Here is a 19,738-nt window from a genome sequence, read left to right as displayed (position 1 = left end):
GAGTTTAAGACCAGCCTGGGTAACACAGTAAAACCCATCTCTACAAAAAATTTCAAAAAATTGCTGGGTATGGTGGCACACACCTGCAGTCCTAGCTATTCAGGAGGCTGAGACAGGAAGATCGCCTGAGCCTGGGAGTTTGAGGCTTCAGTAAGCTATGATCACACCACTGCACTCTAGCCTGGGACAATAGAGTAAGCACACTTTCTTAAAAAAAAATTTTTTTTTTTTAAAGATTGGGTGCAGTGACTTACACCGGTAATCCCAGCACTTTAGGAAAACAAGGTGAGAGGGTCTCTTGAGCCCAGTTTAAGACCAGCCTGGGCAACTTAGTGAGACCCCACTTCTACAAAAACAAAAATTATTTAAATTATGTTTTGTGCTTCAAAGAATACCAACAAGAAAATAAAAAGATAACCCACAGAATGGGAGAAAATATTTGCAAGTCATATGTTTAACAAGGAATGCGTATCCCAAATACATAAAGAACTCTTAAAACTCAAGAACAAAAGGACAAATAACTTAAAAATTGGCAAAATATTTGAACAGACAGTTCTCCAAAAGAGATGTGCAAATGGCCAGTAAGTACATGGAGATGCTCAATATCATAAGTCATTATGCAAATCAAAACCACATTGAGATAAAACTCACACTCATCAGAATAGTTATAATCAAAAAACAGACAACAATAAGTATTGTCAAAGATGCGGAGAAATCAGAATTCTTCCACACTGCGGGTGGGAATGTAAAATGGTACAGCTGCTCTGGAAACAGCTGGATAGTCCTTCTATTAAACATAGAGTTATATGACCGAGCAATTCCACACCTGGGTATTTAACTAAGAAAACTGAAAACATATGTCCACACAAAATAATACACATGAATATTCATAGCAGCATTATTTCATAATAACCAAACAGCAGGAAAAAAATAAATGTCCGTCTATTGATGAATGGATAAATGAAGCATGGTACATCTATAGTGGAATATTATTCAGTAATTTTAAAAATAAAGTACAGATACAACACAGATGAATACTGAAAACACCATGCTTGAAAACAGACACAGAAGGCCACAAATGATATAATTCAATTCATTTGAAATGTCAAGAATAGGCAGATTTATAGAGACAGAAAATAGATTAGTGGTTCCAGGGACTAGCGGGAAGAAACGAGCAGTGACTGCTAATGGCTACGAGGTTTATCTGGGGGGAGATGACAATGTTCTGGAATTAGACATTAGTGATGGATGCACACATTCATTATTATACTAAAAACCACTGAAACACTAAAAGCACTTCATAAAGGTGAGATTTATGATCTGTGAATTATATCTCATTAAATTATTTTAAAATAATAATAGTTATAGGCAATGTTGGCTATTTTTCATACTGATTTTTATAGGGGAAACATGCAGTTTAGATTTTAACAAAAGAACAAGGCTCCTTCCGAAATGCACAAGTGCCTTTTGTTTGTTCTGGATTCTACAAATTTACTTCCACGCACCATTCTCTACAAATTTTAACAATGATGATGATAACCCCCCGATACTGAGCACCTAATCAGTACAGTTCCAGGATGGAGGGGAAGAGAAAGAGATAGAGGCAAAGAGAATGAGCTAATATAGCAGTATACAAAAATACATTTCCTATCACTGGGGAAACTAACTGAGAGAAGGTAAGTAACTGGCCCGATAACACATAGATATTGAATGGGAAAGTCAAACTGCCAACCTGCGTCTGCTGGACTACAAAGCCCCTATTCTTTCCATTTTTCCAGGTCTCATCCCTTCTAATCATTCCATATTATCCCCTTACAAGAAACATTTCATGATTGTCTGAGAAGGGCATTAAGAAAGTAATCAAAAATCCCAAAAGCATATTAACAGAAATTCATCACTCCGAGAGGACATCCCACATATGAACCATATTCCATGAAATCCTGGAGTTCAACAATGCAAAAAAAAAAAAAAAAAAAAAAAAAAAGTCCTATAAGGAAAAGATCACATTCATATAAGCCAGTATTGTCAACAACTTCAATAGAAAAGTTGGTTGTAACAGGTTGCACAGAGATGTGTCAGAGGAAATGGATTTACTCCTCCACCTGCCTTAGCAAAGCATTACTCTTCTTTATTTCCTACCTCTCAGATAAGGCTATTTGGAACTCTCAAGCCCTCCTTGCATATACCCGTCTCTTACACATGCATTAATTTTGCATGATTTTGAATTTTACAGACATGGATCCTATTGCAGGTATTCTTTAGTAATTTGGCATTTTTGCTTGATACTATATAAGATTCATCTCCACTAGTGCACGTAACTATTTTACTAACTATGATTGCCATTTAGTATTCTCTTATAAACTATAAACATGTCAAATAAATTACTTATCTGTCCTATTTTCCTGTTAATGGATAACTGAACTGTTTCCAGTTATGGTTTTTCTGCTCACACCATGCTGCCTATGAACATTCGTTTAGATTTGAGATACCATGTTTCACTTATGAGATTAGCAAAAATGGAAACACCATAAATAGACAAAAAGATGAGTCAACGGATACTCTCACACCTAACAGTAGGAATATAAGTATATTGGGACCCTGTTATGGAAAGTAATTTGACAGTACTATCAAAATATTGAATGCATATACCTTCTTGTAACTTCACATCTCTATCTAGACAAAGAAGCATGTGCAAAGATTTTCAAAACAGTGCGATAGTGAAAAACAAGAAAAAAACCTCAGTTTCCATTAATAACAAGGTAATAGCGTTATCAATTATTACAAAATTTCAACATTCCACCTGCACGAGTTTTAAAATAAGGTAAAATCTTTATGAATGACCTCAGGTCATATTAAATGACAGCAGAACAGAACGCTCAAGCAGAAATGGCTAGCTACACAGACGGCTCAGGCAGGAGGATCACTCAAGCCCTGGAGATTGAGACTAGCCTGGGCAACACAGCAACATCCCATCTCTTTACAAAAAAAAAAAAAAAGGTAACTAAAGGCATAGAAAAGATAAAGAAGGATATATAATACTCTTCTAATACTGGTTACCTCCAGGGAGAAGAGTAAGATTTGGGGAAGGTTGAAAGGGCATGTTTTACCCAAATTTTACATTGTGTAAAATTCACATATGACTTAGAATAAAGCTGTTGTCAGTGTTTCTTAATGTTTTACAACTTATAAAACCAACTATATATCTCACTTAGTCCTCACAATGTATAAAACAAGTTTTATAAATGTTATTTTACAGATGACAAAACTGAAATTCAGACAGTTTAAGTGATTTGCTCATTATCAAATAACTAATGGCAGTGGCTGAAATGCCTCCAGACTTAGGTCTTGATTCTACACCCAACACTTCTACTACTTCATGACAACTATTAGGCTGGTGCAAAATTAAAGTAATGGTAAAAACCGCAATTATTTTGTGCCAGCCTAATAGTGGGAAAGATTTGCCTGGTTTGGTCAGGGATGATTATCATTATCTAATGATATGCAAGTCTGAGTGTTTAATCAGCATAAAAACAATAACTGGCATTTAAAGCAGAGAGAGAATTACAAGGAAACCTACTGGAACAGAAGAGATGGAAATCAGATGTGTTAAAAGTCCAAAAAGAAAAGGTTTTAGTTGCGATATGTCTGTAAGCAAGCATTACTGGCCTACTAAGTTAAGAATGAAAGAAACTGACTCTGTCTCGGCAGGGACTGCTCAAAAATAAAACTACATACATAAGAAATAAAATACCAGTCATAAGAATCTTTATTAACTAAGAGGTCAGCAATTAAAACCATTTAGAAGTTTCTGGTTAGTGGACATGTGACAGTGCAACAGAAAAATCCTTAAGTAACTATCAAAAAAAACACCAACTGCTGGCCGGGCACAGTGGCTCACACCTATAATCCCAGCACTTTGGGAGGCCGAGGTGGGCGGATCATGAGGTCAGGAGATAGAGACCATCCTGGCTAACACAGTGAAATCCCGTCTCTACTAAAAACACAAAAAATTAGCCGGGTGTGGTGGCGGGTGCCTGTAGTCCCAGCTACTCGCGAGGCTGAGGCAGGAGAATGGCACGAACCCAGGAGGCAGAGCTTGGAGTGAGCCAAAATCGTGCCACTGCACTCCAGCCTGGGCGACAGAGCAAGACTCTATCTCAAAAAAAAAAAAAAAAAAAAAAAAAACACCCAACTGCCAATGGACTGTGAATGTGAATGTACAGTGGATACTGAGAGAAGTGATACACAGCAAGAAAAATAGCATCTGACTTTTATATTCTTCTTTGACTGCTTAGATGTTCCTATATGCACCTACATCTGCAAAATCTCTTTAAGCAGAAGAATTCTTCATTTATTCAGTAAGAGTAGATTGAACAACTGCTTTGAGAAACATAGTGCTGGCATTCTTGTCCTTGAGGAGCTCAGAGAGTCTCAAACTCCTGGCCTCAAGTGATCCTCCTGCCTCGGCCTCCCAAAGTGCTGGGATTATGGGAATGAGCCAGTGTGCCCAGCCTCAAGAAGAGAAATTGCTAAGTGACCACAGGGTGTCATTCTGCTTCCAAACCATAAGAGTTCAAAATCCTAGCACTTTGGGAGGCCGAGACGGGCGGATCACGAGGTCAGGAGATCGAGACCATCCTGGCTAAAACGGTGAAACCCCGTCTCTATTAAGAAATACAAAAAACTAGCTGGGCGAGGTGGTGGGCGCCTGTAGTCCCAGCTACTCGGGAGGCTGAGGCCGGAGAATGGCGTAAACCCGGGAGGCGGAGCTTGCAGTGAGCTGAGATCCGGCCACTGCACTCCAGCCTGGGTGACAGAGCGAGACTCCGTCTCAAAAAAAAAAAAAAAAAAAAAAAAAAAGAGTTCAAAATACCTAGAGATAAGATGAAGACTTATAAGTGATACAAATCTGATAGTATCTAATAACAAGGTCCCAACATGAGGTCCAACTGTTAACTAGTAAACTAAGCTTTCACTACACAAAAACTCATTCTACCCCCACATCAAGACAAGACAATCAATGACAGTTCTTTGTTACATTCACTACTCCCTCCATATTTACTGCCCCCCCCTTTTTTTTAATTAAAAATGACCTGGTATAAGCAGCATGTTTCATGGCAAAACCTGACACAGGGAATTTACTGGGTTCTCGAAGATTATCTTTGAAACACACTACAGTTTCTTCACTAGTGGTCACAGGTGTCTAAGAAATAACCAATCAAACCCCTTTTCTTTACAGGTGAGGAAGCTGAGACTTAGAGAAGTGCCTTGTCCACAGTCATTCAAACTAGGTAGATATGAAAGAGAACCCAGAATTTAGAACTCCTGACCCACAAATCATATAAAGTACTCACCTTAGACTACTAGTTATATTATAGAAATATGTAACTCCTTTCATCATGCCATCATGCAATAGAAAGGTTGGGCTGAACCTTGGAAGTCAGTGATACAGATTCAAATTCTGGCTGGGTCACTTTCTAACTATGTGACTCTAGTCAAAATCCTTAATATCTCTGACCCTAAATTGTCTCAGCTGTGTAACAGATAATATCTACCACATAAAGTTGTGACATTAAGTGAGATGATCAGGTGAAGCTTATCTGGCACAATATTTAACATACTGGAGAAGCTCAAAAAGAATTCCTTCCCAACCCCTATGTCTATCCGTTGCAAATTATATAGTCTATGGGAATAAATCCCACAAAGTAGCACATTTCCAAATAACCAACCTTTAATTTTCTTAGCTTACTCTACCTACATCAGTTCTTTAGGAATATGTGCCAAATGGCCATTCTGCCTCACTGTAAGGTGTTCAAAACCTAGTGATATTGTAAACTGATTCTAGTATTCAAGGACAGAATGAATGAGAATAGCTCTAAAGTGACCAAAGAAACTCTGCCTTTTGTGACATATACAGTCAAGGCCACATGACAATACTGTGGTCAACAACAGACTGCATAAACAACGGTAGTCCCAAAAGACTATAATGAAGTTGGTCAGACAGTGGCTCACACCTGTAATCTCAGCACTCTGGGAGACTGAGGAGGGAGGATCACCTGAGGTCAGGAGTTTGAGATCAGCCTGGCCAACATGGCGAAACCCCATCTCTACTAAAAATACAAAATTTGCTGGGTGTGGTGATGAATGCCTGTAATCCCAGTTACTCAGTAGGCTGAGGGCACTAGAATCCCTTGAACCCAGGAGGTGGAGGTTGCAGTGAGCCGAGATCACACCACTGCACTCCAGCCTAGGCAACAGAGCAAAACTCTTTCCCAAAAACTCCCATCGCAGTGACATCATAACTGTCATAGCACAAAACATTACTTATGTGTTTGTGTGATGCTGGCATAAACAGGCCTACTGTGCTGCCAGTCATATAAAAGTCTAGCACATATAATGTGCAGTTCACAGTGCTTGATAAAGATAATAAGTGGTTATTTTACTGGTTTATGTATTTACTATACCATACTTTTTTCATTAGAGTGCGTTCTTTCTACTTATTAAAAAAAAAGTTAACTGTAAAATAGCCTCAGGGAGGTCCTTCCTGAGGTGTTCCAGCACATAGCATTGTTGTCACAGAAAATGACAGCTCCATGTATGTTACTGGCCCTTACCACCTTCCAGTGGGAAGGATGTGGAGGTGGAAAGCATATTTATGATCCTGTCCCTGTGGAAGCCTAAGCTGATGTGTGTGTTTACGTCTTAGCTTTCAACAAAAAAAAGTTTAAAAAGTAAAAAAAAAAAAAAAAAAAAAAAAAATTAAAAATCTTAAAAACCTTATAGAATAAGGATACAAAGAAAATATTTTTGTACAGCTGTATAATGTGTTTGTATTTTAAGATAAGTATTATTACAAAAGAATCAAAAACTTAAAAAAATTTTTAAAGTTTATAAAGTAAAAAAGTTATAGTACGCTAAGGCAAATTTGTTGTTAAAGAAAAATAATTTTGTACAAATTTAGTGTAGCCTAAGTGTACAGTGTTGATAAAGTCATCAGTAGTGTACACTAATGCCCGAGGCCTTCACATCCACTCACTCACTGACTCATCCACAGCAACTTCCAGTCCTGCAGGCTGCATTCATAAGTGCCCTATACCTGTGTATCATTTTTATCTTTTACACTGTATTTCTGCTGTACCTTTTCCATGTTTAGATACATTGTGTTACAATTGCCTAAAGTATTCAGTACAGCCACATGCTGTACAGATGTGCAGCCTCAGAACAAAAGGCCGTATCATACAGCCCAGGTATGACAACGTATGCTTCATACAACTAGACAGTCCATTCTGCTGTCATCAATTCCTGTTTGGCTAACACCCTCAGTTCTTTCAATTTCCTTTACAAATCCGCTTTCTTCTTGCATTTAAAAAATAAAATAAAATTCAATCATGATGACAAAATTATATATATATATATATATTTTTTTTTTTTTTAGTTTTCATCTTTAATGAAATGACTTTGGAAATAACGTACATTTCCATGACACCAATACTACAGTTTTCGGAGTCACAGTAAGATACACAGAATTACATCCGTAATTAATAAGAATGCCAACATGTCAAGTAGTAATTTGTTACATGGCAAACAAAATCAAGAAAGCAACCATCAAACAAAAGAGACCCATAGCTTCAGACAAGGCAAATCCCAGGATAGCATATGAGAACAGCTGCTGCTTCAGCGAAGGGTTTCTGGCATAACCAATGATAAGGCTGCCAAAGACTGTTCCAATACCAGCACCAGAACCAGCCACTCCTACTGTTGCAGCACCTGCACCAATAAATTTGGCAGCAGTATCAATGTCTCTGCTGATTGCACTGGTCTGAAACTCCCTTTGGATTAGCTGAGACACACCATTCTGGGCCCCATTAAATACCGTAGAGCCCTCTCCAGTCCTAGCCTCTGGTCGAGATAACACTGATGCAGAAATTGGTCTGTATGCAACTCTGGATCCAGCTCGGATCAGAGCGGGCGTGCAGGCGAGCTTGGCGCAGGCGAACATCTTACACTCTTCGGGACCGCGCGGCTGGAGATACTGGGTGACAGGTGACGTGGGCTCCTCTCCCTCTTCCTCTCTTCCCGAGAGGTGGCTGCGGCACCGGCGGCGGCAGAGGTCGAAGTAATGGGACCGACAAAATTATATTTTGAAGTACATAAATAAGAAATAAAATTCTGGCCAGGCACAGTGACTCACTCCTGTAATCTCAGCACTTTGGGAAGACAAGGTGGGAAGACTGCTTGAGCTCAAGAGGTTGAGACCAGCCTGGGCAACACAAGGAGACCCCGGGTCTATAAGAAATACTAAAAATTAGCCAGGTGTGGTGGCGCACAGCTGTGGTCCCAGCTACTTGACAGGCTGAAGTGGGAGGATGGCTTGAGTCCAGGAGGTGGAAGCTGCAGTGAGCTGAGATTGTACCACGGCTTTCTAGCCTGGGCAACAGAGCAAGACTGTCTCAAAAAAATTTGTTTAATTAAAATTTTAAAAAATAAAGTTCCCCGTTAATCTTATCTTTTCTAGTGCTGAGGTTTAAGATCATACTATAAATATTCTTTAGCAGTTTCCTTTTTTTAAAATTGTGGTTAAATATACATGAAGTTACCATTTTAGCCATTTTTCAGTACACAATTCTATAGCATTAAGTAGATTTATATTGTTGTGCAACCACCACCATCTATCTCCAGAACTTTCTGATCTTCCCCAACTGAAAGGCTGCACCCAATAAACACTAACTCCCCATTCCTCTCTCCCTCCTCCACTGCCAACCAGCATTCTACTTTGTGTCTCCATCAATGTGACTACTTTAAGTACCTCACATGAGTAGAGTCAAACAGTATTTGTTTGTGCCGTGACATAATCTCAGCTCACTGCACTTATCTCACTTACCATATATTTATGGTTCATCCATATTGTAGCATGTGTCAGAATTTCCTTCTGAGTCCAAATAATATTATTGTGTTAAAATTAAATGAAAAGACAATTTTATGTGCGTAGCACTGTATGGCAGCCTACAATATGTGGTACGTAAAAATCACATTTTGTCCATCCATTCATCTGTCGATGGACGCTTGGGTTGTCTCTACCTTTTAACTATCGTGAATAAAGCTGCTATGAATGTGGGTGTACAAATATCTATTCAAGCCCCTGCCTTCAATGCTTTTGGGTAAACATTCAGAAGCAGGACTGCTGGATCACTGGTAATTCTATGGTGCTTGCACAGTGACAATATTTAACTTTTTAAGGGACTGCCATACTGTTTTCCAAAGCACTGAACCATTTTAAATTTCCACCGGCAAAGCACAAGAGTTTCAATCTCTCCATATTCTTACTTAAACTTGTTACTGTGTGTGTATGTTCATCCTAATGAGTGTGAAGTGTTATCTCATTGTTTTGATTTATATTTCCTTTACAGCTTAGTGATGCTGAGCATCTTTTCATGTGCTTATTGACCATTTGTACACCTTCTTTGGAGAAATGTGTATTCAAGTCCCCTGCCCATTTTATAATTGGGCCATTTGCTTTTTTGTTGTTGAGTTGTAAAAGTTCTTCATATATTTTGGATATTAATCCCTTATCAGATATATTTTTGCAAATATTTTCTTCCATTAGTGGGTAGCCTTTTCACTCTGTTAATAGCGTCCTTTGATGCATAAAAGTTTTTAATTTTGATAAAGTCTAATTTATCTGTTTTTTCTTTTTTGCCTGTGATTTTGGTGTCATGTCTAAGAATCTACCGCCAAATCCAAGGTCATGAGGATTTACTCTAAGTTTTCTTTTAAGAGTTTTATAGTTTTAGCTCTTATGTTTAGGTCTTTGATCCATTTTGAGTTAATTTTGGTATTGACGTAAGGTCCAACTTCATTTTTTTGGCCTCATGGGAGGACATAGCCCATGAAAGCTGTTGTTATGGTTATAAGAAGGAGTATAATGCCAATGTTTCAGGTTTCTAGGAGGAGATACGAGCCATAGTAGAGGCCTCGGCCCATGTGTAGGAAAAGGCAGATGAAGAGTATAGAGGCACCATTGGCGTGGAGGTAGCGAGTAATCCAGCCGTAGTTTACGTCTCGGGTAATATGTGCAATTGAGGAGAAGGCAGAGGAGGCGTCTGGTGAGTAGTGTATTGCTAAGAATAGGCCTGTAATGATTTGTAAAATTGTCTTACTTATTTTTGAGGTTCCTTAGATCTCTGTCCATTTGCCATCTTCTTCCTGTTTTCTGAGGATTTAGAATTAAACATCCATTCCATCTATATGCTGGTTATCGATTAATTGATTATCAGCTCCAAATTTACCCTTTTTGCCCGCTGTGTGAAAATGAACCTGGGCCCTTTAAATATTTTTCCTTTGCCAGCATGCATGATGTCAAGCTTTATCCACAGAGGACACAAGAGATACATTGTAGGAAGAAAGCATTTCACTTCCAGGTCCCATTGTGCTTGCCTAGCAGGTTCCTACAGGATAAGCAGTTTCCCTCTATCCTAGCTCCTACAATGGACAGCAGCCAGCAGCTAGGAGCTTCCCTCAGTAACCCTTTTCAGGCTGTCATATGGCAAAGTGCCTCTAGTGAAACAACTCCTTGTGAAGAGCTTTCCCCAAGTATCCTAGAGGGTAGTTTTTGGCAACTTCAAAAGGACAGATTTCCAGCAAGTTCTGCTGGTAAAGGTCCATAGGGACTTACTTCTCCGCCATTCTGAGAGTCAAAGTCATGCCTCTCCAACAAAGCCCCTCAGATTTCAGTCTCTCGGCCAGGGAGTGTTTGGTGGTATTGAGGGAGATGGCTCTTTGGGTATGACATTTCGGTCCCAGACTAGCTGCTTAGCTGCTATTATACTAATTCTATTTTATCACACATCAATCATATTATTACATTATATCTGCTATTTTAGATACAGCAGATCCGTATCTGCTGTTATTTAGTTTTCTTCCTAAGAGCCAATTTCTCATCACTTCAATCTCCTCTTATGATAAATAATTCTTTTTTTTTTTTTTTTTTTTGAGATGCAGTCTCGCTCTGTCACCCAGGCTGGAGTGCAGTGGGGTGATCTTGACTCACTGCAAGCTCTGCCTCCCGGGTTCATGCCATTCTCCTGCCTCAGCCTCCCAGGTAGCTGGGATTACAGGCGCGTGCCACTAGGCCCAGCTAATTTTTTGTATTTTTAGTAGAGACAGGGTTTCACGGTGTTAGCCAGGATTGTCTCGATCTCCTGACCTCATGATCCACCCGTCTTGGCCTCCCAAATTGCTGGGATCACCATGCCCGGCCCTTTTTTTTTTTTTTTTTTTTTTTTTTTGAGACAGAGTTTTGCTCACTACCCAGGATGGAGTGCAGTGGTGTGATCTTGGCTCACTGCAACCTCCACCTCCTGGGTTCAAGCAATTCTTCTGCCTCAGTCTCCTGAGTAGCTGGGATTACAGGCATGTGCCACCATACCCGGCTAATGTATTTTTAGTGGAGACGGGGTTTCTCCATGTTGGTCAGGCTGGTCTCAAATTCCCGACCTCAGGTGATCCGCCCGCCTCGGCCTCCCAAAGTGCTGGGATTACAGGCATGAGCCACCGAGCCTGGCCAAAAATTGTCAAACAAGCAGCAAAGTTGAATGAATGTCCCAGGAAGCACGCACATGCCCCCGCCTCCGGCTAGATTCCATCTGGCTTTCTCTCAGCTTGCTGCCCTGGTGGTCACTAAGGCAGAAAGACTCCAAACATATTTCCTCCTGAGGACATTCAGGGTGGAATTCAGTCAGAACGCACCTTCTCCCTCCCACAACTCACATCCCTCATGCGTGCCCCATGCCCTAATGCCTTTCTTTCCTTCTTTCTTTCTTTCCTTTTCTTCCTTTTCCTTCCTTCCTTCCTTTCTTCCTTCCTTCCATCCATCCATGTTGGTCTGGCTGGTCTCGAACTCCCAACCACAGGTGATCCGCCTACCTCGGCCTCCCAAAGTGCTGGGATTACACGCATGAGCCACCATGCCTGGTGGTAAGTAATTCTTTATATTAAATTCCCTGTCCAAAGTACTGTGTAGTCTCTCTCTCCTGGCTGGACCTGGACTGATACAAGTGAGCTGAAAAAAAATGTTAAGAGCTACTTACTATACATAAGACAGACATTATGCGTAGTGTTTTATAAACATTATCACTTTTAATTCTCACTAAAACCCTGTGATATATCACTTTACAGTAAGGAAACTAAGGCTCAGAAAAACTATACAATTTTCCCCCCATATTACAAATCCAGGTCTGTCTTACATTAAAGTCCCTGCTGGCTTTCTACTATGGTGTTTATTTTTCTTCACAGACCTAAGAACATATTTTTAAAAGAAACTGAACATTTATGTGCAAAAAGAATGAACATAGCAGGTCTGACTGCTATTCTCAGAGACAGCAGCTTGCAAGGTTGGCCTTAGCTGGTATCTGGAAACTGAAGATTTTACAAGGGTTCTATCCCCAGAACCGATCAGAGTGGCTCTTATCTGTTAATGCCTGCTTTCCTTTTGGGAGTCTGGAATTTTGATATGTGCTAGGGTTAGGGTGCCTATGTGAACAGCTCCCCCTCCACCACCATCCCCAGCCAAAAAAATCTCAGCACTAAGACTGTAACAAGCTTCCCTGGTAGACAACACTGTCAAAACTTACTGCTGGAGGAATCAAAGCAAGTCCTGTGACTCTACTAGGAAAGGACTTTTGGAAGCTTGAGTCAGGTTTCCTCTGGACTTCACCCCATGTACCTTTTTTCTTTGCTGACATTGCTTTATAGCCTTTTACTAGTATAAAGCATAGCTATAAGTAGGACTACATCTTAGTTCCGTAAGTCCTAGATAATTCACTGGACCTAGGGTAGTCTTGGAGACCCCCCAAAAAAACCTATAATACACCAAGTACTTTGTTAAATGCTGAGAACACAAAGATGAATAAGGCCTTTGCCCTCAAGGAACTTTAGTCTATTTAAATTTCCATTCCTTCATTCCTATGATCATCACTTCTTAGTCTGTTCACCACTTAAAATAGATTAGATTCATTTCCCTGAGCTAAATTTCATTCTTAGTGCTGAAGTGATGCTAAATAAATATTTAATAAGTCCATCAGCAAAATCTGAGATACAAAGCTCTAATAGACTCAAAGGCTACACATACTTTCTCTTTACTTTCCCTGTCTTATTGTGTTCCTCATTAAAAATAAATTGACAAACGCTTGTACATTGCTGGTGGGAATGTAAAATGGAGCAGCTGCTATGGAAAAGAGATTGGCACATCTTCAGAAAGTTAAATACAGAGCTCCCATATGACCCAGCAATTCCACTCCTAGGTATATACCCGAAGAACTGAAAACAGGTACTCAAACCAATACTTGTACACAGATGTTCATGGCAACACTACTCACAATAGCCAAAGAACAGAAACCCAAACATCCATCAAGGGATAAACAGATAAACAAATTGTGCTATATACACACAAAGGAATATCATTCAGTTATAAAAAGGAATGAAGTACTGATATATGCTACAACATGGATAAACACTGAAAACACACAGTACTAAATGAAAGAAGCCAGACATAAAAGGTCACGTATTATATGACTCCATTTCTATAAAATCTCCAGAATAGGTAAATTCATCAAAACAGAAAGCAGATTGGTGGCTCCCAGCAGCTGCAGGGAAGGGGAAAGAGAGGATGATTGCTTAATGGATACGGGATTCTTTTGAGGGTGATGTAAAAATGTGAGCTACATGGAGGTAGTGGTTGTACAGCACTGTGAATGTACTAAATGCCACAAATTGTTCACTTTTTTAAAAGGTTAATTTTATGTTACATGAATTTAACCTCCATTAACATTTTTTTGAAAAGCAATGCAGTATACACCACAGTACAAATGAAGACTTCCTGTTGTTGTTTGAATAAGTACTTACAGCTTGAGATAAAATCATCAGTGACTGCAATAAATATAGATTCAAAAAAGTGCTGTATCTCAATATATACTCTGGAAAACTGAAGATTCAAAGTGGTTCTAAGCAACGACACAGATACTGATGCAGTACAGCCTATACACATTTTTTCCCAAAAAGAAAAAATATATATATTTTTTTTTTTTTTTTTTTTTTTGAGACGGAGTCTCGCTCTGTCACCCAGGCTGGAGTGCAGTGGCCGGATCTCAGCTCACTGCAAGCTCCGCCTCCCAGGTTTACGCCGTTCTCCTGCCTCAGCCTCCCGAGTAGCTGGGACTACAGGCGCCCGCCACCTCACCCGGCTAGTTTTTTTGTATTTTTTAGTAGAGACGGGGTTTCACCATGTTAGCCGGGATCGTCTCTCGATCTCGTGGCCTCGTGATCCGCCCATCTCGGCCTCCCAAAGTGCTGGGATTACAGGCTTGAGCCACCGCGCCCGGCCAAAAGAAAAAATATTTCTAAATTACATAAATTAATACATATTCTAAGTAGATATTTGCCTATTTCCTTGACATCCCTAAAAGCTTAATAGGTTAGCCCTTCCTTTCAATGGAAAAACAGCATAAAGCCTTATATTCATGGTTTCCTCATATTCAGGCACATATAACACACACACATATATATATATTTTTTTTAAGTCTGGAAGTATATATCCCAAAATGTTTACAGTGGTCATATGTCTTGGTGTTGAATTTGGATTTATGAGTGATATATGTCTTTGTGGGGGGAGGAGGTTTCTTATCTGTATTTTCTAACCGTTCAACAAATGAACATGTATTATTTTTACTTAACTGGAAAAAAATGGAGATAACAACAATACCTACCTCAGGGATGCTGTGAAGATTAAATGAAACAACAGACATAAAGCTCTTAACACAGAATTCAGCACAAGTACACAACAACTGTCAAGCAGTATGGATGGTATTGTTTCTGATTTTGTAAATACTCCTCAGGATTCAGGATGTATGTCTTAGTATCTAGGGCAAAAGCACTCATCTTAATCCAGGCCTGGATCACTTCAAGCTTAAATTACTCTAACAAGAGTCTCTTGGCTGGTCCAGCTAAGAGCTGGCCTCCATCCACCCCTGCCCAGCTTTCTTACCAGGGCCAGGGTTAACTACCTAAAACACCACTCATAACACTTCCATACTAATGGCCCTCCACTGTTTACATGATTAGGTTCCAAATATCCCAAGCCTTGCCCCACTTGGTTATTCTCTTTTTCCTTCTCATTTATTCCTTCAGCAAACATTTACTGAGGGACGTTTATGTGTCTGGAACTTGGTAGGAATGCAAAGGAAAATAAGTTAGGGATTCTTTTCTCAAAGAACTCACAGTCTAGTAAGAGAAAGAGGCATGTAAACAAATACAATATGAACCATGTAATAAAATGTAAATGTATGGCCCAGAGAGAACAAGTGTACATGGTTGATAATCAAGTGAGAAAGGCATAAAGAAATTACAAACAGGAGAACTCACAGTAGGTAAGACTTGAATGGGGTTTGGAGGATGACCACAAATAGCTAATTTCCAGATAGAAACTTTACTTAATTTACTTCACACCTTGGCATATTCTCAAACATCAACTCGAGCAAAATTCAGCAAAATCCCACCTGCCTTCACAATGCAATCCTCTAACTCTTGCCCACTCTCTTTCAATTTGTGGGTCAAGATCCATTCATGACTTATAGAACCAATTTAAGAGGTCTCAACCACTACTGAAATAAAAGATTAGAGAATTAGAGCTGCAATTCTTAAACTTTTTTGATTTCAGAATACCTTAACACTTTTAAAAATTACCAAAGATTCCAAAGAGCTTTTGTTTATGTGGTTATAACTACTGAGATTTGCCTATTAGAAACTAAAACGGAATAATTTTAAAAATATGTTAATTAAGTACCAATAATAAACCACTATGCTAGTCTAAAAAATGTTATGAAAATGGTTTCATTTGTAAACGAAACCAGTGAGAAGAGTGTCATTATTTTACATTTCTAAAAATATTTTTAACATCCAACTTAAACAGTGGTCCCCAATCTTTTTGGCACAGGGACTGGTTTCATGGAAGACAATTTTTCCATGGGGGGTGGGGTGGGGGTGGGGATGGTTTCAAGATGAAACTGGTCCACCTTAGGTCATCAGGCATTAGATGGAACAGGCAACCTAGATCCCTTGCATGTGCAGTTCACAGTAGGGTACGCGTTCTTATGAGAATCTAATGCCACCATTGATCTGATAGGAGGTGGCGCTCAGGCAGTGGTGCCTGCTGCTCACCTCCTGCCGTGTGGCCTGGCTCCTAATAGGCCACAAGCCGGTACTAGACTGTGGCCTGGGGATTGGAGATGGAATGGGAGATGGCTGGATTCTCATACTTGCTTCTGCATTCAATCTGTTTCAACATTATTCTGAAGTATATGAAAGGTGTTTGGCATTCCACGGATCTATATGTTGAAAAGGCAAGGTATTTTAATAGTCTTTTCACCTATCTCTAGATATGCTTCTTTAATAGTGTACCAAAGGTTAGTTGCAATGTAGCATGTGAAACCTTATCAATGAATTTTTTCATACTGTTAATATAAAAATTCACTGGTCTTGTACTTTGAATGGATTTTTTTGCCTATGTATAATTTTGCAACATTATGTATTGTTCATTTATAAAATACAAGTTCACTAAGTTAAAAAGATCTTCCAACTGTTGACACATCTCATTACAGAACATCAAAAAACTCACATTCACTAATATCACCACCAATCTCATCAGAAAAGTCTTTTAAGGATCAGAGCTATCAAGCTCATAGCCCAGGATACAAGTTTTCCAAAACTCTAGTTTTTGCTTGAAAGTTCAAATTTTATCATTGGCAACAAATATCAGTTTTCCTTGAAATGACAGGCTCGCTTCATTTTTTTTTTTTTTTTTTAAATTAAGACAGGGTCTTGCTCTGTTGCCCAGCCTGGAGTACAATGGCACAATCTCAGCTCACTGCAACCTCCACCTCCTGGGTTCAAGCAAGTCTCCCAACTCAACCTCCCAGGTAGCTGGGACTACAGACGCATGCCAACACGCCCGGCTAATTTTTGTATTTTTAGTAGAGACGAGGTTTCACCATGTTGGCCATGATGGTCTCGATCTCTTGACCTCGTGATCCCCCCGCCTCAGCCTCCCAAAGTGCTGGGATTGCAAGGGTGAGCCACTGCGCCTGGCCACCTTATTCATTTTTAATAAAACGCTGAATATCATAGTCTATCAGCTGTTCTTTCAAATAAAAATGGCATCCCATGAAAAAAGTTCAGCTGGCAACTCAATCACAGAAGCAGTTTTCCTTTAGATAACTGTCATACTTAGTATGCAGCAGAAGTGCTTTATTTGTATTACCCATTTTGTCACAGAGATTATTAAAAAGATTCATAATCAAGGATGGAGAATTAGTAATAGTAATAATTTTTACTACTTCAGCAAGAACACTCTGAAGTGAAACTGGCTTCTCCCTTTCCTTAACGGCAAGTGTCTGGTGGTGAAGAATATAATTATTCAGTCGTCATTCCATTCTTTGGTACAGGCAGTTTGTGGCATAATAAGCCCATGTCCTAGTTTTGGCCTGTCACAATAGCATGTGCAGTGAGATATGGGGAAAGCACAGTTGTTACAATCACACTGATCCATGTCTCTGGTAACCAACTAGCTCTATGGCTGTGGAAAGCTAATTCATCTCTCAGCCTCAAATTCTTCCATTTTAAAATGAGAATACTACCTCATAGGATTGTTACAAGAATTGACATAATACATGCAACATAGCTTACACAGTGCCTGTTCTTTAATGGGGCAGCCCTGTTAACAATAATGATAAGAAACAATATCTTAGTTGTACGTAACACTTCACCACATATCAACACACAGGCAGTTCTGACAAGTACAGGACCACAGATGATGAGGGGACCCACAGAGATCATCTAATTCTAATTCAGCTACTTTCCTTGCACACTCCTTACCTTGCAACCATATTCACATAGCACAGACTGACCTTACAGATAAGAAAACCAACATACCACAAGGTTTTAAATGTCTTTCTCAAGGTTACAGAGCTAGTAAGAAGCAGAAATTGGTATCAAGCACATCCTCCTACTCATAACAATTATTCCCTTTTGATTGATAAGGGAAACTCAGGTTCATTCCCTTGAGTTTCAAGTGACATGTCCAAGGTCACAAAAATGGGCCTGGAACCCAAGTCCTCTCATTTGGAGTTCTTCCAACCGTAACTTAGAAATCTGTCTAAATATATGATTCACTCTGTGCAATCACTGATAATTATCTACATCTGGATCTGAATGGAATAACAGACTAACAGACACAATTATGTGAATACTCATTATGACTAAATATGCCAATTGATAACCACCAACAAATCAGTTTGTGTTGTGATATTTCAATCTAAACTGGTGTTTCACTAAACTGAAGACTTCACAAGCTTTGGCATTTAAAAAAACAAAGATATGTCTTAATTAGCCTCAGAGTACAAAAGAAATACATTTCAAAGGATCATTCTGCAACTTCAAAAAAGTCCCTTTGAGATAGGCTATGTCTCTTTGAGACAGTCTATCTGAGTTGACTATCACAGTCCAAACTTAAATTAACAATTCTACCCAAAAACAGTCATTATAGACAAAATAAATTTTATTTTAATTGATAGATATTATTTCAATTTGGTTTTATAACGGTCTCTTCACTCACACTGCTATTGAACATGATGTTAAACCAGCTCTGTTGTTTATTAGAGGAACAACTTAGGACAAGTTACTCACCTTTCCGGGCCTCAATTTTATTTTCTGGTCTATAAAATATATGTGATCATGTCTACACCTTGCAAGGATGTTAAGTTTAGGAACAAGGTATACAAAGCACCTGAAAGTATACCTACCCCATAGAGAAAAACTATCACTGTAACAATTTTTATTATATGCTTTGAGTTCACAATACTGCCTATCCTTAAGTCCATTAAGATCTGAGTAAAACTGGACCTTTCTATTTCCTCCTGCTGCGGCTGCTTCCAATGCCCTGCTGGCCACAACTGCCAACTCTCTGACCTAGACTCTCTGCCACCTACTTCTAGTGTCCTCAGCGCAAGTCCCTGAACTTCCTTTTATTGTATTAATTCCCTCGTCAGAACGAAGATAATGCTCATTACTTATCAATTCAGTGACCTCCTGATAATTACCATGTAAATTCTTGCTTGGAACCAATCTAGAAGACTTTAAACAACTGCAAACCGACCAAGGTTTTTTTTCTTGATGCCAAGTTTTAAAAATCAGGAATTTCATTTTTTTAAACAAATGGTCAACTACTAAGAATTCATAAAAGGGCTGCCTCTGTGATATCTCATTATACTTTGATTCTTGTATCAACTCAATTATTCAGCTCCTTTAGTTCTTCATCTTCTAGCCCTTAGATAATAGTCTCCATTAAGTAAAAGGCATTTTGCAGAAAGAGGTAGAGAAAACTATATATATATATATATATATTTGTAAAGCTTAGTTTTCTGCAAGTACAATTAAATACTCAAGATAGCTGGGAGAAGGGCAAGAAGAGCCCACAGAGATGAGATGGTACTGAGATTCCACTGGTGGCACTTTCTAAGGGACTAGAACTACGCTACAGATTTATCAATGAAAGGTTGAAGGCAAGGGGAAAGGAAAAGCCATTAACATATGCAGGCACTGCAATGTGCTAGATAATTTATATACATTATTTCTGGATGTCATTTCCATTATCAGGTAAGGAGAGTGAGACTCAGAGATTAAATGACTGGAT

General features: G+C 39.1%; 2 protein-coding genes across 24 annotated transcripts in view; both read right to left on the bottom strand.

Annotated features, from left to right (window-relative positions):
• RBFOX2 (RNA binding fox-1 homolog 2) overlaps nt 1–19,738 on the bottom strand; it is a 296,547-nt gene that overhangs the window by 205,904 nt on the left and 70,905 nt on the right. The gene's annotated exons all lie outside the window — the stretch shown is intronic.
• On the bottom strand, nt 7,423–8,125 carry LOC126963773 (ATP synthase F(0) complex subunit C3, mitochondrial). Its single transcript, XM_050806397.1, has one exon. The coding sequence runs from the start codon at nt 7,997–7,999 to the stop codon at nt 7,574–7,576; it is 426 nt and encodes a 141-aa protein (XP_050662354.1). The 5' UTR covers nt 8,000–8,125; the 3' UTR covers nt 7,423–7,573.

Source organism: Macaca thibetana, chromosome 10, assembly GCF_024542745.1.
Source record: "Macaca thibetana thibetana isolate TM-01 chromosome 10, ASM2454274v1, whole genome shotgun sequence".
NCBI lineage: Eukaryota > Metazoa > Chordata > Mammalia > Primates > Cercopithecidae > Macaca > Macaca thibetana.
This window is presented reverse-complemented; position numbering and strand designations above follow the sequence as displayed.

What these genes read in the sequence shown, in the direction of transcription:
- LOC126963773 (XM_050806397.1), bottom strand. Translation starts at nt 7,999, where the DNA reads ATGTTCGCCTGCGCCAAGCTCGCCTGCACGCCCGCTCTGATCCGAGCT.